We start from the raw sequence: 24,351 nt of genomic DNA on the forward strand, positions 1-24,351 counted from the left end.
ATTTCCTCAGTTCATCAGTCTGTAGGGGGCTGCGCTTGAGTCAAAAGCAGGTTGTTTGTGCCTTTTTTTTCACTAATTCATCAATGGAGGTAAAGTAAATGTTACCGGGACCTGAGAGTCCAGTTGCTCTTATGTTTCTCTGAACATGTTAACATGGAGGATGGGGACTGTGTATCCTACTGGTTATGGTTACCTCCACAGTTTAACTGGCCGTCTTACATTTTTCTTTACATATAAAAAAACGTTTTTTTCTCTTTACCCAGTTTCTTGTCTGTGTTGCTAATGACAGAATCTAAAAATGATCGCTTCAATCATCTAAACAGGAAACCAAGAAAATATTTAGCATAATGGATTATTCTTACTTTTCATGAAGATAAATTTCTGTCACTTAACATATTGATTAATTGAGGAGTTGTGGCAGTGTTTATAGTAAAAATATTAAGTGAATTAATAAGAAATTAGAATAAGAGTCAGAAAATGAGGATGATGTTAATTTTCCAGGTAGTGTCAGTTTATTCATTCATGACCTTCCAATAAGCCACTAATTAAAGACTTTAGCTGAACACCAACTGTGTTTGTCCTGCTCCTCTGCAGGCCGTGGACTCTCGAGACTCCATGGCCATGGCACTTTATTCTCAGTGTTTCAACTGGATCATTCGCAAACTCAACACCCGCATCAAGGGCAAAGAAGACTTCAAGTCAGTCAGCATCCTGGACATCTTTGGATTTGAGAACTTTGAGGTATGTTTAGTAAAATTCCCCCTTAAAATGTCAATATAATGACCAAGTATTATGTGGTCCAAAGGGTTAACTCAGGAAAGATCCACGGGTGAGCAGGCTGTGAGTCCACTGTGACATGAGAATGTAATATTCCCTCTGGGACAAATACGTTTATTAAATGTAACTGAGTTCAATTAAATTTCAATCGCTTGTTCAAGCACATTCGAATAAACTTTCCCCTCCCCAAGAATTTTAATCATACTTTGTTTTTAATCAAGAAATCGGTAAATAACCCTCAGGGATTCCTCGTTTTCCAGTTCATTAAGTCTTCGTCTTTGTTTTCTGTGTCTGATAACCGCCTGATTTTCCCACAGGTCAACCGCTTTGAGCAGTTCAACATCAACTATGCAAATGAGAAGCTTCAGGAATATTTTAACAAGCACATTTTCTCCCTGGAGCAACTTGAATACAATAAGTAGGTGGAGGTTGTTTGTTCGTGATGCATCGATTTGTTTTGCACCAAAAGTCTGTGATCTAGTGTTACTTTGCTGTTTGTTAATGCTGCTTTCAAAAGAAGACAACTGTAAAGTTTTCAGGCCGTCCAGGTCAACTCTTTGATAGTTATGTTACCTTTTCATACATTAATTAATATTAATGTATCACATTAATATTTTAGACTTTATTTTAACATTATCAAATTAAACAAAAGATCGACACATATTACAGAACAGATTTTGAGACCAGAAAAGTAGAAGGTACTCCTAAAGATTTTATTTAGTTAGTGTTACAGCAGGAGGTGCATGCAAGGAAGTCTTAAATGAAAATTGGTGAAAAGAAAAGAATCCACATATTATTAATGTCGTTTTTGCTAATTGTGAAACGCTGCCACTTTCAGCCAAGTATTTGTTACTATTATAAACCCACAAAAATGGAACTGAATCATTATCTCATGCTGAAAACTTAATGGAAGCTAGTAGGGGAAATGCTTACCACAGAAACATGGTTTAGCCTACATCTCCACAGAGCTTTGTTTATTCTGGTCTATCTCAGAATATATTAGAAGTTTGTTCATTGAATGCAATGTCATTCAAACATGGGAGATGTATGTGCAATAAAGCTTTTTTTTTTCTGATTGTGAAGCTAACTTTACTTTTTTCTGCTAAGCTAGGAGAGCAAACAAAACTAAATGTGTTACACAAAGAAAGTTTAATAATTAAAAAATAAAATTAAAAAGGGAATATGTAGGATTAAGTAAGCTAGCAGTTACAAATGCTGAAGGTATTTTTATTTGATATAGCTGGTTGAGATGGTAATAGATATATTTCTTATAGCATTTGTTTTGGTTGCTGATGACTCTTTATTAGTTGCTAGCTAATGTTTTTCAAAAGATGTTTTGAATATCAGGAAATTGTGAAGTCATGTTATGTGTGAAATAAGATTAAAGTTTATAGGCCTTTAATATGACATAAGCTCGTTCTTAACGCTGGGTTAAACAGTGCTTTGCATCAGCTAAGCTATCACAGAAAATCTTTGCAGTTTGTACGCTGCCAAATAATTTACATATACTGAACAAAATGTTTTCATATCCACTCATTTTAAAGAAAAGTAGGTTGATGGGATCAATAGGTTGAGGGAAATCAGCATAATCGCCCAGCACCTCCATTTATCCATGGTTTGTCTCTGTTCATGTTTGTCTTGAGGGTTTGTTTTATTGGGAGTAACCCAGAGTAGCAGTGAACCGTGATGCTCCTTTAAAAAAGAACAAAGATTTGTCCTAAAGAAAAATCTTGTCTTATGAACTAAAACACTAAGTTTGATCGCCACCAATCTGTGCTTTGTGCTATAAATGCATAGCATCTCTATGAGAAGAAGTCAGGGATGAAAACATGCTGGTGCAGGTGGCAAAGACTAGAATGACGCATAAAACCAGATGTACTTTCATCCCTGCCTTTAAATGTGTCCGTTATTAATTCGCTCTACTAAATCCTTTTGTTTGTTTTTCCTGCTGTGTCTTGCAGAGAAGGCCTGGTTTGGGTTGACATCGACTGGATGGATAATGGAGAATGTTTGGATTTGATTGAGAAGGTATGCAGATGATTCAAGATTTGTGAAGTGGCAGTCGAATACTGTTGTGTCAGTGATTAAAAGAAGTGTTTCTACGATCCATGCAAACAAATATTTCCAAAAAGTGCAGTTGCAGGTAGTATTAGTTATTGGTTTGACCTCATTGAGACAGCGGTTATATTGCTTGCGTGGTGGTTATATTAATAGTGGTAGACTGATACTATTTTACAAAAGCAAGAAAAAAAGCAGTGATGAGATCAGAGTAGACAAGACTTGAACAAAAAGAGCACAAAGGTGGTGAGTGTAGAGACATTTAAGATGATGATGATGATGATATAAATCATGGTGATGACTGCTGATAGTAATTAAATCTGTGTTTCCATAGAAACTGGGTCTTCTGGCACTGATGAATGAGGAGAGTCACTTCCCCAAAGCCACAGACGACACCTTGCTGGAGAAACTCCACAGCCAGCACTCAGTATGTCGCGCTTGACTTTGATTCACTTTGGCAGCTGGAGCTTCTCCTTTTAACTGTTGGAAAACAGTTCAGTCCCACACGTGCATCTACTTCCCTCTTTCTTTCTTTTTTTTTTTACATTGCTTTAAAAATATAAGGTCTATAAAAGTGGTCCCACCTGTCCTTAGTCTTAAAAAGTTTGCTGTTTTCATTTTCACTTGTGAGGAATCTTAGTTTTTTAAATGCATGCTTTAATACTTTAATACTACTAATACCTAGTTGGCACTACAGTTAATTAATAAACACAGACTCCTTTATGGTGGGGTGAAACCCAATTTTAAATATTCGTCAGACTTCTGCGATAATGTTCAAATGAATTTCGATCAGTGCCTCAAATTTCACACAACTTCACATCTACTTTCTCCGTTTCCATCTGATAAATAACTGGTAAACTGGGAACTTCACAGTGTGTCACGTTACATGCTGTGGTGCAGCTTCACGTCTAATGTTGCTGAGAGGATATCGATCGCTTCCAGCAAACAGCGCTGCTCATTTCTTGGCGTTTGGCTGTGGAGCAAGCAGCTTGATTTGATTTGACTTAACATTGATGTCATTGCAAGTAGTAAAGAGGAGTAATACTTTGAGTGAGTGGGAGCTCTTTTTTTAATGTTGCTAAATAATTTCTTGGCTGTGCTTTTAGTGCAGCTTTACAGCCTTGTTATAGAGGATTCAGAGCCAGTAAATGACTCTTAGATATATTAAAACCAGAGAGAAGAGTGTTAAGTGGAGACTCAAACAGCAACGGTGGGACTTGATTTGTAATTTTTAGCATTAGGAACAAATATTTCCCTCAGTTTTCTGCAGGTATGACCTCAGATACCATAAAGCATGTTTTCTCCTGCAGAAAAACCCTTTCTATGTGAAGCCACGTGTTGCTGTGCACTACTTTGGAGTCAAACACTATGCAGGAGAGGTGAGACCATAATATCTGTTTCTGTTTACTGTTTTTATTGTTGTGTTTTTGTGGTTTTAATGGAGCAGCAGATTGATTTAAAGTGAAGCCCCAAAGCAAATCACGTGTCCAGGTGCTATTCGGCTTTTTATTTGCTCCAGTGAAAGCCTCTCTCTGACGCACTGTGGTGGCTTGGCACAGGTGGTGTATGACGTGAGGGGGATGCTGGAGAAGAACAGAGACACCTTCAGAGACGACATCCTGAACATGCTGAGGGAGAGCAGGTAGGCGTGTGGCCCTGCTTTGCATTTTTGCGTTTCTATTGTTGGACCACACATTTATTTAAATGAAATTAAAATAAATTAAATTATTAAATTATATTTCAAAAGGAAATGGGCATACTGATCTCATATTTGTTTAAGTTTTCACAAAAATTTAGACTCAAAAGCATTTTCCTAACCTTTCTACAGCTAAGCTCAATAATGGTTTAAGCTGCACAGCGCCTCTAAGTGGCCTCTCTCGTTTCCTTCAGTTAAATTTTTTTTTCACACCAATAATCAAAAACTGAAAACTAGAAATTGGACAAAAATGTGATTTTTCAAATTGATTGATCAGAACTGACTTTTATTTAACCTTCACTTTGTTGGGGCTGGCACTGTAAGTATTAACTAGGGTGACCAGATCCCAGCCAGCTAAATGTGGGGCAAACACCGTTTGTGTGGGAGAAAGTGAGACATGTCAACAATGCAGAGACTGAATGTCTGAGTTTATTTCACTGTTATATCAGCTTCTGTATTTAGAGATTAAATGACATTTCTGAGCCACATCTGACACGTTTAGCAGATATCATATTTCCCCCTGTGTGAAATTGAAAAATAACTCTAGCAAAAAAGGCAAAAACTTTATTTCTCAGAATAAACAGCGGCTTCATTTCCCATCACATTCAACAAAATCTGTAAAGCTAGAGACTTTTTGTGATTTGTTTTTGTCCCTAATGTGTATCGCATCAGACAGGCTGACCTTCCTGAATAAAAACCCTTCCTTTCATATATACTGGGAAAAAGCTAAACTTTAGAAAAGCACTTGTTCTGCAGAACCACTTAAAATGTGGGACGGAGGCGAAGCTATAAAAATGCTATTCAGTCCCACATAAAGAGGGTCATCAATAGTATTAAATTAGACTTTTACATAACAACACTATTGTCAGTTTATTTCATTTTTGCATTTGCACTGCAAATTCCACATCACACTATTTGCTTCTATTTGTCAGGTTGGACTTTGTCTACGATCTGTTTGAACACGTCCTGAGCCGGAACAAACAGGACACTCTGAAGAGCAGCATCAAACACAGACGGCCCACAGTCAGCACCCAGTTTAAGGTAAGTCGCAAATAAAAAGTGTGTTTACTTTAAAGTCTTCCTGAATTGTTCTCTAGCAGTGCTGAATGCTGCAGCTGATTGATCTGTTTTTGGGAAAGTTGCACAGGTGTGTAGAAACCACCAAAAGCTATTTATTAGCAGCAGTGGGAGTTTTGCTACAGGGGCACAAATCTTAGTAAGAGAGGCAGTAAAAGAAAGAGTGATAATAGGAAGAATTGCATTAGGAGCAACAGCAGAAACATTTGTTAACTAATACCTATTAAATAATGTGCAGTTGTTGTGGTAGCAGCAGCGACTACTTTGAAAGTAATAGAGAGTGCTTGAGTAAAGTAGTTTTTCCAGATAAAGCAAAAACATGTGACTTGGAGAAATAATGGTTGTGACAGTAATTAAAAGAAGGAGACGCTATGATAATAAATCAATTTAAAAGTAGGGTCATTTTTGCATAGAATCCTATACAAAGATTTATTTTGCAGCCAAGGAGTCTCCCCCTGCTGGCCATTAGAAAGAATACATGTTTGAGGTACTTTCTCATAGGCTTCTCTTTACAGACCAGGAAATTGCAGTCTGTGGTTATTACAGCATCAGTAGTTGTTATAATAAGAGTTTGAGCTGACATAGTAACAGAAACGGTGGTTGTAGCAGCAATGTTGTACAAGTTGTAATAATACTATAAGGACTGAATGAAATGTATAGAGAGTCGTTATCTCCGAGTGCTTCTGTTGGATGTCACGGTAGCTTCTGCACATGTTCACACACCTTTAGTACTGGACCTGTTGTAAATGTTTGTAAAGATTACAAGTTAAAAAAAGGTCAAAGTGACATAAATTTCATCATCAGACGGCAAACGCAGGGCTTCGTCCTGTATTCGTGTACCCTGCTGGTTGTGGAGCTCACTCAGTAAGGGTACCAACTGTGCCTGCATCCTCAAAGCAGGCTGGAAAATAGTGGAGCAGGAGCATCTCTGTCTATAGTGTCTGACGCTCTCTGTGCTCAGACGGCTGTAATAGTGGCAGTAACTAAAGTGTTTACACCCATTTATTTTCTTACAGGACTCTTTGCACTCCTTGATGGCCACGCTCAGCACTTCCAACCCATATTTTATCCGGTGCATCAAACCAAATACACACAAGGTGAGTGCTCACGAACACACACAGCTTTGCCTTGAGCACACATTCTAGATGTTGGGCCGTGGGGAAGTCTGTGTGGGACTGTCATTTAATAATCAAACAATCCTCCCCCACCAACGAACTGCAGACAGGAATGAACAGTGTATGGCCCTTCTGGTGACCTTTCACCTCCAGTTGCTTAGCAACAGGCAGGAGAAGTGGAAAATGCAGGGTTAATGTACACAAATGATATACTGGGACTAGTGGGACTAAGTATCTCTGCCAACTAAGGATCAACCAAATCTACTGCATATTGTTTTTAATAATGTTAAATGAGTGATTTCAGTTGTTCATATGAAATATTTTCAAATTCTTTGCATGGTTGTGTTTGGCTTTTGGTTTCTTTGATTTAAGGATTGGAGGAAATAGAAAACAACACAATAGAAAATACAATAGCCCATGTGAGCAAAAACAAAGAGGGTTGAGAAAAATAGAGTCAGCATCAGCATGGCATGTGTTACCATTAGGGACCCTGGGAATGTTAGCCTACAGGAACGGTTTGCAGACCATGAATCCAAACTCTCCATTATGCTCTGAGCTGACCATCACCAGGTTGATGCACCTTACCTAAGTTACAACTTGCTGGCTGACAACCAAGAAGCCGTCTTGGATGTAAAAAATGTGAATATGAATTCATATAAGTCTGTTTTCATTTCCCAGCTTGAAGCATATATTTCTGTGATCTTGTGTTTATTTTATTAAAACAGATTTTTTGGTGATTTCCCATCATCTGACTTCCACTAAAATTGTGCGTCCTTATAAAAGCCAATTAGCCAAAATAATCAAGGCTAGCTTAGAGTCTGAATAGAAACATATGTAGCAAAAATAACTTCTAAAACACATTTTTTTCAAACATATTTACTCATTTGGTTTTGTAAATGGATCAAAGAGCTGAAGAAGAAACAGGGAACTATTTGGTTTGTGTAGAACTACTTAACCTGTGTTTTCCAGCAGCTGTCTCGATGGATTTTATTTTACATCGTCAGCTTTTTTGTTTTTTTTGTTTTTTGTGTGCACAGTGAGAGTTAATTATGAGCCACAACAAAGGTATAATGTATTTTTATACAGTTTTGGTTCAGAGCTTGTAACTACATGGTTCTAAAACAGTGTAGTTATGTAATATTAAATGATCGGCTTGCTTTAAAATACGAATCAGTCAAAATGACCCAGTATAGTCGTAGATACTTGCTCAGTGCAGCAGAGAAGCTCTCAGCTTTTCAGAAGCAGAGCTGAGCTGAAGCTGGAACCTGAAAATGGAGCATGACATTGGTTTGTCGTTTTGTTTGCTTGGTTGTCAGTTTTCTCACACATACTCTCAGCAGCTGCCTCTTTTATTCTGTCTTTTTGCGGCGTATTTATTTCTAGCTCATACCTGCTGCATGTTTATCTGCAGGCTGTGGTTTATAGAAAATGGTTTAAAATTGGCCAAATTTCCCAGGGTGCTCGTGTATTGATGGATATCATCAATATCTGTCTGGATGCCTCGCTGCCTCGTTAACGTCACTGCAAATGTTGAATGTGTCAAGCTGAATTTGAAATACTCTCATTGATTGTTGATGCCAGTGATCATTTGCTGCCCGAGAATTTCCCTCTGCTGCTCGACTGTCTGGCAGACGTTAATTGTTATGTTAATTAACATTATTTCTCTAACCACAAGGTCACCAGTGATGCTCAGAGGTCATAAGCATTTGAAACTGTTTTTAGTTCATTTATGAGGAAAGTGTAACATTTTACAGTATTATATATTATGTGTTTCATTTAATAGGGATTCTTTATACTACCAGTGCTCTTATTCACAGATATCTCTAAATATCGCTTTGACTATTAGTCTAAAAAAAACAAAAACGTCCTTAAATATAGAAAGTATCTGCTTCTCAGCCACACTTTGTCTTTCTTTCATCATTATCTTACAATGGCTTTTAAAAGAAAATGGAAAAAAATAGAAGTAGAAAAAAGTCTGAGAGTAAGACTTTCACAGAGTTGAAAGGTCAGGAAGTCGAGGTATGATTGGATTTTTACTGAAAAAGAAGAAAAGACTTTCAGGGAAGTTGAAAATCTGTGGGAAGTTGCATCAACACACACATACACATTCTCCCTGTTTTCTGAAGTGGGTCCTGTTTCATTGCTGACAAATCCAACTGATATCAGTTCTGAGATTTATGGCACAGCTGTGGTATTTAAAGTGACACTATTCGCTTTATGTTGCTGAGCCTTTATTTCTCTGCTGGGAAGCTGTGGCGAAGTTGGACGTGGATACTCGGAGGTTTGTGACGCAGATGTGGTGCATCTGCACCGTCACCGTGAACATTTCTGTGTATGAAAGTGCCTCTGTCGTTTCTGGAAGTCGTCTGATTCACACACACACAGTGGGCGCTTCTGTTTCTGTGTGTGTGTGTGTGTGTGTGTGTGTGTGTGTGTGTGTGTGTGTGTGTGTGTGTGTGTGTGTGTGTGTGTGTTCAAAGAGAGTTTGTCTGTTCTTTGTGCATCAGCAGTACATATGAGATGGTTGCTGCCATGAGAGTTAAGATGCATTTTTATATTTTTCCTTGGAAAACTGTAGTGAGTGTAACTGGAATAAAACCTATAATCTATAAACTAAATAAAAATGTTTTCTTTTTTATTTAATCTTTACTTAATGTAATCTGAGATATTTGAGATTTTTAAACCAGGAAGTAAAAAGCTAATCACACCCCTTCATTCAGTAGTTTGTTGAACCACCTGAAGCAGCGTTATGACTTTTATCAGTCTCTCACATCCCTGTGGAGTAATTTTGGCCCACTCTTCTTCTGTGCTTTCATTCATGCACAGCTCAGGTTGCACCACAGTATTTCACTCAGGTTGAGTCTGTGCTGTGACTGATCTCTATGAGAGTTTGTGCTGATACGTAGGGTTTGGTTTTCACCAAACGTGCCACTGTGCATAATGGAAGGGCGAACATCTTCACCTTGGTCTCATCTGTCTGAAGGAAATTGTTCCAGAGGTTTTATGGTATGTTCACCTCTATCTTTGCACACTAAGCTTGCAGAGTCTGACCTTGGGATGAATTTGCTCAGAAGATCGTGGAAACTAATGGAAGCAGTAACGTTGTACTTTTTTGACTGTATATTGAGAGACATTATATTTGTTATAGAAAACAGCAGGACAAAATTGTAGCATAGAGTGAAAAACCCACCAATTTAAGACCACACTGTTAAACAAATGAACAAATCACAGATCTCTTTGTTGCTTATACCAAAAAACACACTACACGATGTTCTCATGAAAAGCTTTTAAGGTTATATTATACACAAAGATGCAGCGGTAAGAAGCACAGACGGAGTATCTTGACTGTCCGCTGGGAGTCCAGCTGGACAGCCGGCGTGTTTTTATGAGGCGAAACACGAACGTCTGGACTCCTCTTCTGATCGAATGTTAAACAAGGCTGGGTGATGACTCCTGAGTGGAGCTTAATGTAGTGGGGAAACGAGTTGGAGAGAGGATCAGCCGCTCCCCAGGGGGATACAGGGGTCAGAGCACCACGGCACGTGGCCCCTAAAAAGCCCTCGAGAGGCGTCCCTGTCATCTGCCGTTTGACTCAGAGCTGGTGTCAGAGGGCGGTGGGGGAAAGGTGGAGGGATGCAGTGAGTGTGTTCATATGAGCAGCGGTAAAAGTCTCAAACATCTGAAAGTGAAAACCTCATTCTACAAAAAAGCAATTAAATAATAAATTGCTCTTGCTGCAAGACATTCCCTCCCTGTTTCAACATTTAGGACTTTCAGGAAGATTTTCAGGAACTTCCTATAAGTCTAGCTGTAAACTAAGAGCTTTTTTGGCTGCAGTGATGTAATGGTTTGTTGAATAGATCTGCATGGTCAATGGGACTCCTGCAGATGGTGAGTGGAGTCTGTGGAAATATCAATATATAGACTGAATGCATAATGGAAGGGACCGTTGGCTCTGAATACAACGAGGAGCGATATCAGCATATAAAATGCATTTGCATATGCTGGACATTTTCAAATAGACATAATCTTAAGGTTCTTTAACACTTGGTGCTCTGTGTTTGAGTCCAACAGCCAGTATGTTAAATGGAAACACTGGCACCGTGCCACCACAGACTGGTCCAGAGCAGGCGCAGCACGCAGATCTACAAGTTATCTATAGTAAAATGAGGAAGTGTGACCCCAATGAAGATATGGTGTCAACATTACTTCCCTTTTTCAAACAGAAATTGTAACATTTGCATCTCTGCATGAACCGTTTGAAGACTTTGTCAGTGTTGCTGGTGAACTGACAGACTAGCAACTGTGAAAACTTAATTTAATTGGATGAATGCAAAGCAACAAATCTTCAATTCAGTTTGCAGCAAAACACAACATCACCCTGTTCAAAATGTTAAAGCCTGAAACGTGGACACAGAATTTTATTTAAAAGTGCAATGCAGTCACACGCAGCAGAGCTAACATATAAAACTGTTTTGTTTTCCCTGAATACACCAGACCAGCCACTATTTTTGGTGGGTGGGGTCCTTTTTGTGACACCCTCACTGCCTATTAGATGACAGAAGGATTTCTGTTGGATAAAAGGATCGTGTTCAGATTCCAGCTTTCACAGACATATTCCATTTTTTGTCTGTGAGCTGCATCACCTCAAATTCATAAAAAGCTGTCACCCTCATCATCCTCACTCATCAAATGCAGTCGACCGTTACCACAGCATCCCCGCCCCTCTCTGCAGCCAGCTTTATAGTATCTGTGTGTCTGCACTCTCTGTGACAGTGACAGTAATAACAGTTGAAGCTGATCACAATCTATTGATTTTAGTTCTTGTTTTCATCAAGCCTGACCTGTGTTGACTGCACATCGCGTGTTTCTTTGACAAATTTCACTCCACACACTCCTGTATGTGTACGTGTATATTGAACATCTTGTAATTACTGGTAGTAATCAGTTTAAACCACAGACTGTGGCCTTTAATGTTTCCATTCTGTAGAAAAATGGGTATCCCAAAAAAAAAGGTGTTAATCCTCTGTATTTTCATAAAGACATGCACTGGATGAACACACCGCCACTCTGTTTCCTGTTTGTCATCTCATTAATTGGGCTTGAAGGCTTAAAGACCCCAAGTTCACAGAAAAGCCTGCAAGTCTTTGCGCTGTGAGTACGTGATGATTATTATAATTAATGTTTGAGGGCAAAGCAGTAATACGGTTTGGTTTGGTTAATGGAGGGATAATGAAGAGAAAAAAGCTTGTCTTTTTGCTATGTTTCCATTTATGCCAGAGGAAAACATTGTTACTCCTAGATTTGGAGTTACAGAATGTGTGCAGGCATCTAATGAGCTTTACTGAAGTGGCAACTTCTGGGTCTGAAAAATTAAGGTAATTAAAAAACTGAACCATTCCAGCTTAAAAGAAATGCATAAACACCTGAAGGAACATTTATCATGGTTTGTTACAATGTTACAGTGTGGATTGTGTGACGAGAGGAGCAGAAATTAGAAACACACCATGATTAGATGTGAAGTTTATCATAATTGAAACACTGCAGTGCCTTTGGGTCGTACCAAGGATCCAGTCTGAGGCAGCATCTCAGTGCTGAGCGGACACAAAAGTCACCACCATGTTTGAAAGTAAACAGCCTGCTCTCTCTCCCTCACTCTCTCCCCTTCACACACACACACACACACACACACACACACACACACACACACACACACACACTCCGTCAGGCCCGACAAGTGGCCCGCACAAATTAGCCTCAGCAGGAGATGCATCACCATGGCAACCACGGCCCTCCCTCTCTCCACTCACACAGAAAAAAAGGGGGGAGTGGAGTTGTGGGGATTGAAAGCCTTTGTTAGAGTCTGTGTTGGCAGAGTGTGCATGTGTGTGTCTGAGGAGAGAGACGGGGAGACGGACAGCAGCTTTGGGAAGTTTTCTGTCAATTGTCTTTAATCTGAAAAACCCTGAAAGATCGTGGCGTGGAGGAGCTACGATGCAAGGTGAGACCCTGATGCAGGCTTTGAATGGGAAGTGGTGCGTTCAAGTACTTGCTTGTTGCATGGGGATTAAATGTCAAGCGGTGGGTTTTAGTGCTGTGGTATGAGGGGCGATGCATTGGTGTGTGTGTGGCTACATGACAGATGCACAAAGCAGGTCTCAGGCTTTTCAGGCAGATTTCATTTCCACTTTTTGCAGACAAATATATTATAATATCCAGGGACACATGGGTTCAATTCTTGTATTTTAATGTCTAAACTTGTTTTTAGTGCTTCAACTACAGACTTAACCTAATCAGGCAGTGGGGTGCAGCAGCAATTAGAATCAATCTATACATTTCTAAAGTTTGGGTACAAACATGTGAATCTGTTTAGGCTGATCTGTGTTCTTCTGTAGTCCAAGTATCTGTGAGCATATTAGTTACGACTCTGTCCAGAAAAAGATGCAAGCATGCATTCCTTAATTCATTTAAATGCCGGAATTATTCCCATCAGTGTCGTTATTCCTCTGTAACTTCATAAAGCCGTGCACTGGAGGAACACATCGCCCTTCTGATGTTTTCTGTTTGTCGTCTCATTAATTGGACATGAAGGCTGTTAGTCCCTGAGTGATGCACAGTGCATTTTGAGGGGAAGCGACACTGGAGAGGTAAGAGGGAAGAGTGAAAGCCTTTGCTTTTTGAGTGCGTGATGATTGTTAGAATCAATGTTCAAGGACAAAACAATGGTAAGGTTTGATTTAGTTAATGGCAGAATAATGAAGAGGAAAACGACTGTGTGTTTGCTAAGAATGCACTTGTAGCGTGACTCTGACTAGTTGACTCTTTAGTTTGCCTTTTCTACACAATTGACATTTTCTAAAGACACTAAGGTGGGACGTCACTTTATAGATGTTTTCTCTTGTGTGGTGTTACTTAATGTGTCAAGTCGTAGGATTTAGTGCATGATCCTTTGCTTACTTACAATATTTTATATGTGAGCATTTGCTGCTTTTGTTATAATCATATCATTGGAGATTGAGTCCTTTTGGATTTTAGACCAAACAAATGATCTCACCATGAGATTTTGGCCTTTAAACGCTGCTTTCAGACGATGCATTGACCGGGCACTCACCCAGTGAACTAATTGATGGATTAACTGATAATTGAAATGTCTTCTGCATCAGGCTACACATTTTTTTACTGGTTTATTAATGGTTTCTCTTTTTTTGAAGTATATCAGGGCTCTTATACAGCTCAGACCTATTTGCTGGATCTCAGGTTCAGGGTTCATTAAAACTGATACTCACATGAGAGAGGGCTAAGAAGTGTTGTTCAAATCAGCACAGATATTTTCCAAAAGAGGATTTGTCAAAGATGAGCCACTAGTGGAAAAGTTGTTTTATTAGTTTCATTTCAGTTGCATTACCTTTTTTTGTGCCGTTGATATAACCAAGAAATGCAAACCCACAACAATCCTTCTTCAAAGTGCTTTAACTCTAAGTCCAGCAGGGTCAGGGATTTAGGCTGGATTTATGTCCACCTGTGAGTGAAAACATTGTTCCGGGGATTCCCCGAAAACTCTTTGGAGGAGCCCCCACTGAGCAGTGAGTGATAATCCAGCTGGCTCCCACAGGCGGACCTGGATGCTCACAGGAAAAGAGCCGTCTGACAAAGAGAGGTTTTGGGGCTCTTGACGCCTTCATTCCTCTCAGTAGAGCAGGAATGTTGATCCTTGCAAAGATGGAAAGGCTTCAAATACATTTGGCTTGCTTGCTTTAAAGCCACTGTACATTGAATGCTTTTGGATTGTGGACTTTATATTGGACAAAATAAGCTGTTAGAAGGCTTTGGTTTAGATTTTGTCAAATTTGCTGTTTAATCCGAAGAATCTGGACTTTGAAGTGCAGACTACAGCAAATACTGTAACAGCAGTCAGTCTTTCTCTGTCCTATTTTTATACTTTCTGAGTAATGATGTTCATCATTCAATTACTGCTGCCTGTGGCCAATGAACTGCAGCTTTATATCAGAGCAACACAGTTAAACATGTATTACAGCCATACTTTAAGAGGTTCTTCCTTTTTTTTCATAAATATTCTAGAAACCCAACATTTTGTCAAAATGAGAGTTTAATTTATTACCTAAAAACAAACTTGGATTAACAACAAACCTTTTCTCACTCTGGGTCCCATCAGGTATCCACCTGACTTACACCCTGGGCTCACCAAACATTTACGATTTATAATTTCAGCTCAATGGAACCATTGCAGACACTGTACCTGTGTACCTGCACCTACCAACAGAACCTGGGTACATCGTTGTATTGTTCTCATATTGTATATAGCATTTGTATTCTATTTTGTACTATTTTATTCGATTGTATATAGTATTGTATTGTATTTTATTCTATTCTATTGTGTACAGTATCTTATTGATATCTTATTCCAGTGTTGCACCTTTGCACTGTCCACTGCTGTAACAAAACTAATTTCCCACGCGTGGGACTAATAAACGTTATCTTATCTTATCAGGAAAACAAATGGAAGCCAGAAGCTTCTAACATCATATTCTGCATGTTCATTTGTGTCTGTTTATAGAGATGAACCTTTTAAACACTAAGCTTTAACTATGAGCCAGTAGGTAACGGTTCCTTTGTTCTATCAAAGTAAACGTCAGATCTCATTCTGTCATTAATTAGATTTTTTTTAAAAAGAAACAATTGTAGTTCATGAAGGCGAGAAAGGACATTTTGACATCTCAGGCTTCAGCACAGCTGCAAATTGTTTTGATTTTGTTTTCATGTTTCTGCTGTGCGTTCTGTTTCAGCTTCAAATATCCATATCTTAGCCACATAGTGGTTTTGTGACTTTTACTGCACTTATCCTGAGGACTATTAAAAAAATGATGGAGCAGTCGCTGGTTATGATGAAATGCGGCTCTCTGGACATTGTCACTGGGACTGAAGGATGGACAGCTCATCCTGAGTTTGGTTGTTTTTCCTTGTTTGCTTTTTTAACCCCCGCCAGTTCCCAACCCCCTCGGGAGCCGACTACCACGACTCCTTTTGTCCAGCTGAATGCTCCGAGTTTGGGATCTTTTAGCTGGAAAGTTGGGCTGAGAAAGTTACTGAATCGACCCTTCAGGCTTTTGTTGTCATGCACCTGTGGAGGCTTGGGATGCTTCGCCTTCCCCTGATAGCTGATTCATGTCACTTTTGTTGTTCTGGGCTGATGGATTGTTAGATTCTTGGTAACTCTCCCCAAAACATGTATCCTTATAACTTGGCAGCCTTCTCAAAAAATTTGATGTTTAGTGAATGATTTATTTTATATCCAAGTGAAATTAGGTACATTTCCCCTTTGTTAAATCTAAAGCGTAACAGCCAGCCTCATATACAAGGGATGGCCATGTATTAAAGTTGATTTAGTAATAAAAACAGTTGGCTCCTGGCTCCAGAGAGGGAAAAATGGGAGAATTTTCCAAACAATTATACCAAACATAATTTGTTTATGTGAAAATGTCCAGACACTTGCCCTATTTTTTGAGACCTAAAGGCTATATTCATGTGTCAAATGCTTTCACGTGATTTTGTGTAATACCAAAAGCTGTGTGAGAGCCTGGTGTATTTTCCTCTGTAGGGATATAATTTCACCTGATCTATTATCTCCTCTCCTTTCCAGCTGTTTGCTTACATTCAGCACTAAAAATACTGACTACAAAGGAAAAAATGAATCTTTCTAAAACAGAAAAAGTGATGAAGAAAGTAGGAAAGTCTCTCTCTGACCTTCTTTCTGATAAAGAAAGAAAAAAAGAAAAAATGCCAGTGGAAACATATTGGAACTTCTTAAAAATCAAAGAAAACAGACAGATTGAAGCTGGCCAGACAGCCGAAGAAGAACAAGACAGAGGAGCATCCAGACAAAGCTGTATTTGACATCCCAGAAGCAGCCAAAAGCTGAGCAAAAAGAGGAAGCGATAGTGGGGCCAAAGAAAGCCAGGAGGCAGAGGGCAGCTTCCCGACACCGCTTGGCTTTGTACCTCCACAGCCTGGCCGTATGCAAATGCAAATTATGCTAATAAGGTGCACTCTGCAACCAGTGGCAGTAAAAAGGGCGCCATTCAATCATTCAGTCAAGATCTGGTGGTGAATTGGCCTGCCTTCATCTCAACTGCTCAAATGGACTATCAGCGGGCTATCAGGGGAGACGGTTGCTGAATAAAGGGGGCATTACGATCGAGTATGAAAGCACCCTCTTATTTGGAGTCCCCCTCTACGCCCACCGAGGTTACAGGGTGAGAGGGCTCCCGGGAAAATGGCTTTCTCTGAATGCACTTCTGTAAGTAATAATGGTATCTCAGAGCCAAGTGTGTTTTTGGAGAGGGGAGGGATTGGTTTGTTGCTGGCTGCTGCTGTCATACGCATTTCTTTGTCTCAGAGTTCAGACTTTTGAATGGCTGGTATGCAGTTGGATGCGTGTACATGAGAGTTTAAAGGGACTGAAGTTTCATGAGGCTTAGCTGCAGACGTCATGTGATATGGGTGGATTGTTTCAGTTATCCAGGATTCATTCTTGGGGATTTTTAGCTTCTTTCATTGCCTAGTTTTGCTTCTTTTTCTGTTCTCACATCAACTGAGTTTGTATCAGTAGACTGCTGTTTCAAACAAATGAGCTGTGATAAGATTGCTGTACACAATCTAACAACATGCAGCTTCTGAGGAGCCAGATAACCAAAGTCAAAGAGCTGCATTTGTGACGCAAAGTGAAACGTGACTCCAGTGGATGATAATGTTGCCATGTCTGTGATATAAGAAGGTGCTTTTCACAGGGGACAAATCTTCTAGAAATCAAATGTATGTATTTTTTCTAACCTGCACTTCAGTTTATCCATATAGATAGTTTGAATTTTGAAGGCATGGACTTAAAAATGTCTGCCTTTTCTGAACATCATGAAACTTTGGTCAATTTTATCTGCTAGCAAATAACTTAGATGTGAGTAACACACACACACACACACACACCCCTTCATGGTACAGTACAGTACTGGTAAAGTGTGTTTGCCATTGAATGGAGTGAAGGTAGAAATGCATGTGTTAGTGATAATATGGCCATTACCTTTGATAGATTAGTGAAAATCTGAAATTGTTTGCATCTATATACACAGAAATTCCAGTTTCAGACCAGCCTGAAGCTCATAGATCTGAAACAAAAGTAGTTGGGCGGTTAATGCAGGACTGCAGTTTAACTACAAAATGATGTAGATGCTTGGCAACCTTGCTTTTATATAGGAGTATAACCAGAATACAGCCATTGGGCAAACAGGGGGAAGCATGTCCAGAAACAATTATGCCTGTGTGTAGAGCAAGCATGTTATCTCTGATATGTCAAATATCCAAATTTTAGAAAGCCACTGTGTTTCTTTAAGTTGAGCTAAAGCATTTTTCGGTGTGCAGTTTGTGTTGCAATCTATTGTGTAGAATTCATAAAGCTATCTGTAAGTGTGCACATGCCTTACTTACCTACAGCTAACCAAACACATTATACCAAGGTAACACTTTAGAACTAAGTGTTAGCCAGCTTTAGCAAGCTTATGTGCATCGGCTGTTTTGCTATCTGGTTGGCATGGTCTTCACATGTGATGTGTTGCTACTCTTTCTGAACGTTTTTTGCCAGCCACACTCACAAAGCAATGACCACCTCAGTGAAACACAACAAAATACATCAAAATCACACGATGCTGCAAACACAGAAAATAAGTCAGAAAGCAAAATCAATCAAAACTGCAGTGAAAAACATTATATCCCCGTCACCGAGCACCATGCTGAGTGGTAAGGTCGCAATGTGAAAGGCGATTCACTTTGTTAGTATTGTTGTAACAGTGTTATGAAAGCAGCATTGAGTGATTTGTAGGGGAACATCAATAGATGTGCGCTGTGTTGTTAAAGTGTTCTGTCGTCAAAGAATGAAAATCGTTAGCTGTTGCTGCAGGACGCAGGCGGATGCTCAATCTGTTGATGTTTGTTTGTGCTTGATTTTCGAGACAATATTACTTTTACTTGAACACAGAGACATTCATCTGAATATGTTTCCCGTTTTTCTTCAAAGATGCCTGATCATTTTGACCAGACGGTGGTTCTGAACCAGCTCAGGTATTCCGGCATGTTGGAAACAGTCAAGATTCGACGCACCGGCTTCCCTGTCCGGAGAACTATTCAGGACTTCTGCTCGAGGTTTGTACCCACTACGCTGTGCAATCATACATAAGCACTGCTCTACCAAAAATGTCAGACCCCAAAACAGGCGCAGGGTCATTTCAGTTCTTGAAATGCAGACATTAAAGAACAAAGCAATCATTAAAAATCATGCAAAAACCCTTCACCCCTGCTTTTACTTCTTCAGGTACAAGGTGCTGATGCGTGGTTTGTTGAATTCAGAAGACCCCAGAGGGTGCTGCGTCCAGCTGCTCTGCCAATATGACAGCAGCAGTGCAGAGTGGCAGCTGGGCAAGACCAAGGTGAGAGTGTAACCCAGGTTTTTCCCTGTTGCCACACTTTATAGCCGGTCTCTCCTGCACACGGAGTGGAGCAGGCTGGTATAGGAAAGCACTTTAAACTCAGGACTGCACTTATTCAGGGTCCTGGTGGATTGGGTAAACAGTGATTCATGAAGAAGAACAAATTTCTCACATTTTCAGGAATATAAGGTTAAGTCATCATTGTTTCTTTTCTTATTTTTTTAAAGTTTTTTCTTCTTGAACTCCTGATAATTTCGTCTCATTTGAGCTCTCTGCATTTGTGTGGATCATTAAATAGAAGTCTCCAGGGAGGCCTTTGGCTCAAGAATTGATCCAGGTCCAGATTCAGTCCAGGTTATATTGTTGTCCAATAAGGTCCTTTTGAACATATAAGTCTTGCTTAACCATAAAGCTTGCTGTTTATTGGTTTAGTTTAAACTTGGTCTTAAAAGATGAAAGTGTTTCTGAAAACGATACCGTTCCAAACATCTTTTATGTTTAAGGCTCTCCAATACAAATATAATTTATATAATAACTCAGTCTTTACTTACAGGTTTGCATTCCCTTTCTGTCAGCTGTGAATTATATGCCTTCTGCTCAGTTCTCGGTGGCGTAATTGACTTTTTCCTGTCTGAGCTCCTGAATGTATCTGGCTCCATACCGGTTGTTCTGTATTCTCTTTGCTAACTTGAAATATGATTGGATGCAGACTGAACATCACTGCTGGGGGATGCCAATCCATTTTGGCTGCTCTGTGCTCCCCTCAAGGCTTAATTTGACTTCATACACCGTAGAAACTCAGCTCTATGAAACCATTGCAGTGTGTGTGTGTGTGTGTGTGTGTGTGTGTGTGTGTGTGTGTGTGTGTGTGTGTGTGTGTGTGTGTGTGTGTGTGTGTGTGTGTGTGTGTGAGAGATTGAGGTCCAGAGCACCTGAAGCATAGAATCCAACAATTATTAGATCCAGTCTTCAGTCTAATGCTTCCTGCTTCCACTACACCGGATCAGGAAGAATATACCTACTGCCAGGGTGTCTGTGTTTTGAGGGGAAATGACAGATGGGGGATACAGATCGCTAATCACAGCATGACCGTGTGATGCTGCAGGAGGTGACAGCAGTGAAGGATAAGTGTGGTCGTGGGTGGACAGACGAACGGATGAGTGGTCATTAGTATGTGTGTCAGTGTCCATCCAGGACCAACGATGGCACAGGAAGCTGAATTGTGAATACCCCGTTAGAGCGGCGAGGTGGAACAAGTGTGTCTTTGGTTGAATATTTAATGGATCCCTCCACTACATGTAGCCCATTTAAAAACCTATTTTCATGTTACTGACAGTTTTCAACATTCTGTTCATTATTTTCAAGTAAAATTAGCTATTTAGCTAAAAATAAAATAAAATACACACTGAGGATAACAAATGTTATTACAGTCACAGGAATAACAATAGACTTAAAATTGTTAAGTGGACCGGTGCTTATATGGAGCCTTTCTATGACTACAGGTGTCAGTGCACCCATATATATTTTATCTGCTTTTATTTGCATCAGAGCAGATGCGATGGATTCACGACACATATATAGCACAAAAGAGCTGCTGGGCTGATGAACTTCTGTGGCCTTTTCCACTATTCCTCATGTAGCAGTCCACCTCCTGGTATCTCGTCCACACATTTGAGACTGTGCTGACCCAGCAAACCTTCTTTTGACAGCACATATAGATGAGCCGTCCTGGAGGAGCTGGATTACCCGTTCAACCTGAGTGGGCTGCAGATACCGTCTCGCTTTACCAGCAGTGACGAGGACACCAACAAAAAGCAAAAATAGAGAGAATCAGTCAGGAGGGATGAGCACAGTGGTGTGTAGCCATCGCCTGTCAAGCCATTCGCTTTTTGGGGTTTTCTTGTTGTTGCCTCTCCAGTGCACCTGTTATCATCAAAGCAGATGAAATGGATTCATAATGGTTTATGCTTCAGAACAACAACATTTAGATTACCCAAAAGATTCTTGGAGATTATTTAGTCATCAAAAATATCCATTATATTACAATATATGTACAATCTACTATAAATAGCAGTGGTTGCTTTATTTCATATACTTTTTACTAACGTATTTGTAACAGATTTTAAAAGACAGAGAAACATGTTTTGTTTTTTGGTTTCTCTTTTGTTTTGGGTGTCTGCCACCTTTTACCAGATTTACACAGCTGTTCGTGACTCACCGCATACTTATTGGTTGGAAGACCTTTTTTGAAATCTCCTATAAAACATTCAGCCTGAATGGCCTCTGTAGACCTTCTAACCCTGAGACCATACTCTCCACTGAACCACGGAGTCGTCCCTGCTGCTGTGACTGCCTGTAAACTGTTAAATCAATTCCATCTCCCTCAGAGGGATTCGTCCACTTTGTCCCGCTGCCTCTCGCAGTGAGATTTACATCGAGGAGGCCTGCAGCTCTTTTCATTCAGCACATGTCCAGACTATTGTCTTAGACTTATGTCTTGCTTTTTTACCGCCTTAAACTTAATTTCCTGGAAAAGATGTGGCTCTGCTTTCTTCTCCTACTGCTTCGTTTTCTCCACGGGCCTGACCTGGGACGGTAAGCGGTGCTCCCCAAAGGCCCCAGCAGCAAGAATCAAAACGCGGCGAGGCTTAGCGAGGCCTTTGTTGCACTAATTAGCATAGTAATGATTAAAAAGGATTAGTCGCCCATTTTATTGGGATGCAAATGTGTGCACTTGTACACGAGGCTGCGCGTTCTGAGCATGTGCAGCTCATGTTGGAGGTTGTTTAATAAAAGGATCAGCGTGTGCACTGTAGAGATTCACAAAGAGCTGCTTTCTGCAGCTTATATGTGTGAGTTTTGTATGAATGCCTGAATGAGCCTGGATAGCAGCACTTCACAGGAAAATTTTAGATTTCTTTCTTTAGATTAAGTGTATATATTATTTTATATAAATACAGTGGAAAAACACATTCATGTTACATTGAATCTACTATGAAAGAAATAAGGGTAAACTAGATTTTAGTATTTAGTCCTACAGATTGGAAGTGACTTTAGTGACTTTCTCATTCAACAACTTAACTCTAACCCTTACCACCCAGATTCAGGCTCTGGCTCTAAAGTATAAAATGTGACAGCTGATGTAGACTTCTCTGGTGAATCTTTGGATAGCCCATAAAGTAATCTACAAAAGTTGACGACACCATAACCAACATTCGTGCTTTGGCATGGTGATTTATGTGTTAATTACCACTTAGTTGTGTTCCGGTATTGTATATGCGCTGCAGACGATGATAGAAATGAAATGCTGCGACTTTTTCCCTCCATGATGGGAGGGATATTTTATAATGATGCATTTGGTCAGATGAGTTTTACAACGAACTGAATTGTAAACCTTCAATAATCAAATTGTCACCATTATGTGGAACTTTTTGTTCTTTGTTCTTTTTTTTTTGCTTTTGTTTTTGTGTCGAAGGCAAACATATTTGTCCATCCAGTTATTCCACTTCTCTGTGCATTTCCTCACAACCAGTTTTGCTCTAGGAGTCTGATGACATATGCAAGTCCTTATATTCAGGCGATTACTTTTATTCTCTTGCTGATGAATTCAAAAATTGTTCCAAAACAGTAGCCAGAAATGGATATAAGGAAGTCGACAGTACTGAGGGTAGTTGCAGGCTGTACTGACGCAACATGTAGTTACATTTCTAGGGATGTGCACATAAAGTTATGGCGTAAGGTTTCAGAGGGGTCCACAGTTGTACCTCCCTCCTGTTTGGTCAGGTTTATCCCTTAGTTTATGATTGTTAATGCTCACCAGTGTTATAAAATGAGAGGATAAGGTTGGGATGTGTTCAGAAGTTGCTCTTTCTGCCACGTAGCACCCAGCAGGAGACTTAACTTTAGGCACTTGCACTTCTTCTTTCAGCTGCTCCCTTATTAGCAATGGTTCCAACAACAGTCCACATCTTTCTATTTTCATAGATATGCATATTTTATGTGTTCTATTAATATATAAATGTATTACTTAAAATACTCTCATTTAGGCAAGAGTGCCACCTGGGAAGAGAGTGCAAGAGGCAGCATGTCCACAAGCATGCTGTTAATGAGCCCATTTTTCTGTTATTTTTAGATGAGTAAATGTACTTGTTGGTACTCTTATTTTGCTATGAATATTTTTTACATATCACATAAATATGAATCTGGTTCCAATCTGCTTCGATACTTAAAATTTTGTCTCTGGGGCTTTTCCAGCCTGAAAACTGAATTCCTGGAGAGACACCAGTGGTTTGTGTGCTTGTCTTTGTATTGCATGTGCACGTGTTCGGCATGTAATGGATGTTTCCCTGTTAATTAACCTGCTCATAAGTGACATCCACGTCACCCTGACAAGTTTACATTTCCCCCAAAAAAATCTCATTATTGCCTCACTGCTGAGGATCCAACACTGTCACTCAGCCAACACACACACACACACACCATATCAACAGGCAGTGTGTACTCCTGTACCCCCGTAGCACCGTGATATTTCCCCACCGTCACAGTCGCCTGAGACCGCGTCCCATATCTCATTTTCCTCCCTCCCTAATCGGATTAACCCCTGGCGGCCCTCGCTGGGCCCAGTTTCTCTATCAATGGACGACAGCTTGGTTCCTGGAGCAGGCAGCTGCACTAAGTGCCCGTAAGATCGGTCTTTTCATGGAGAGATGTAGCTGAAATCACTCGCTGCAGTAATCTGCAGTCTCTAGTAGCAGGAACAAAGGGAGAGGAGGATCTGGGTTTGATTTATGTCGGCCGCTTTGTTTGGCTCTGTTGTTCTTCTGTGAGCGACTGTCTGTTAAATGGTAATGTTATAGAAAAAGAAACGGCCTGCCTCTTTTTAATTCTGTTCACTTGTAAATCTTTTATTCATAAAGTGTGGGTAATACAGCGTAACTAATGGACAAACTATGTTAAGCTGCTGGGACTTGAACATTCTGTGGCTATTAGAGATGGGGCATTTTAATGTGACTTTTGCAAATGTACACCTTCATATTCTCACAAATATGCATTTTTCCCTCTGAATATTAGCACTTCCTTGAACTATTTTACCCCAAAATTGTTATGACACGTTTAAACTCTGCTGTGTATTATGCAA

The 24,351-nt window shown here is 39.9% G+C and overlaps 1 protein-coding gene across 1 annotated transcript in view; it reads left to right on the plus strand.

Annotated features, from left to right (window-relative positions):
- Nucleotides 1–24,351, plus strand: part of myo10 (myosin X) — a 128,014-nt gene that overhangs the window by 87,368 nt on the left and 16,295 nt on the right. Inside the window, exons 12-21 of the mRNA XM_086270578.1 lie at nt 595–741; nt 1,095–1,195; nt 2,739–2,805; nt 3,170–3,262; nt 4,146–4,214; nt 4,395–4,477; nt 5,464–5,572; nt 6,625–6,705; nt 18,806–18,930; nt 19,100–19,214. Of these exons, the coding sequence (XP_086126704.1) occupies nt 595–741; nt 1,095–1,195; nt 2,739–2,805; nt 3,170–3,262; nt 4,146–4,214; nt 4,395–4,477; nt 5,464–5,572; nt 6,625–6,705; nt 18,806–18,930; nt 19,100–19,214 (990 nt within the window). The remainder of the gene's footprint in view (nt 1–594; nt 742–1,094; nt 1,196–2,738; nt 2,806–3,169; nt 3,263–4,145; nt 4,215–4,394; nt 4,478–5,463; nt 5,573–6,624; nt 6,706–18,805; nt 18,931–19,099; nt 19,215–24,351) is intronic.

Source organism: Aulonocara sp. 'chitande type north' Nkhata Bay, linkage group LG18 (assembly GCF_057382095.1).
Source record: "Aulonocara sp. 'chitande type north' Nkhata Bay isolate Kocher_YH1m ecotype deep benthic linkage group LG18, A_spYH_male_GT1.1, whole genome shotgun sequence".
Classification (NCBI taxonomy): domain Eukaryota; kingdom Metazoa; phylum Chordata; class Actinopteri; order Cichliformes; family Cichlidae; genus Aulonocara; species Aulonocara sp. 'chitande type north' Nkhata Bay.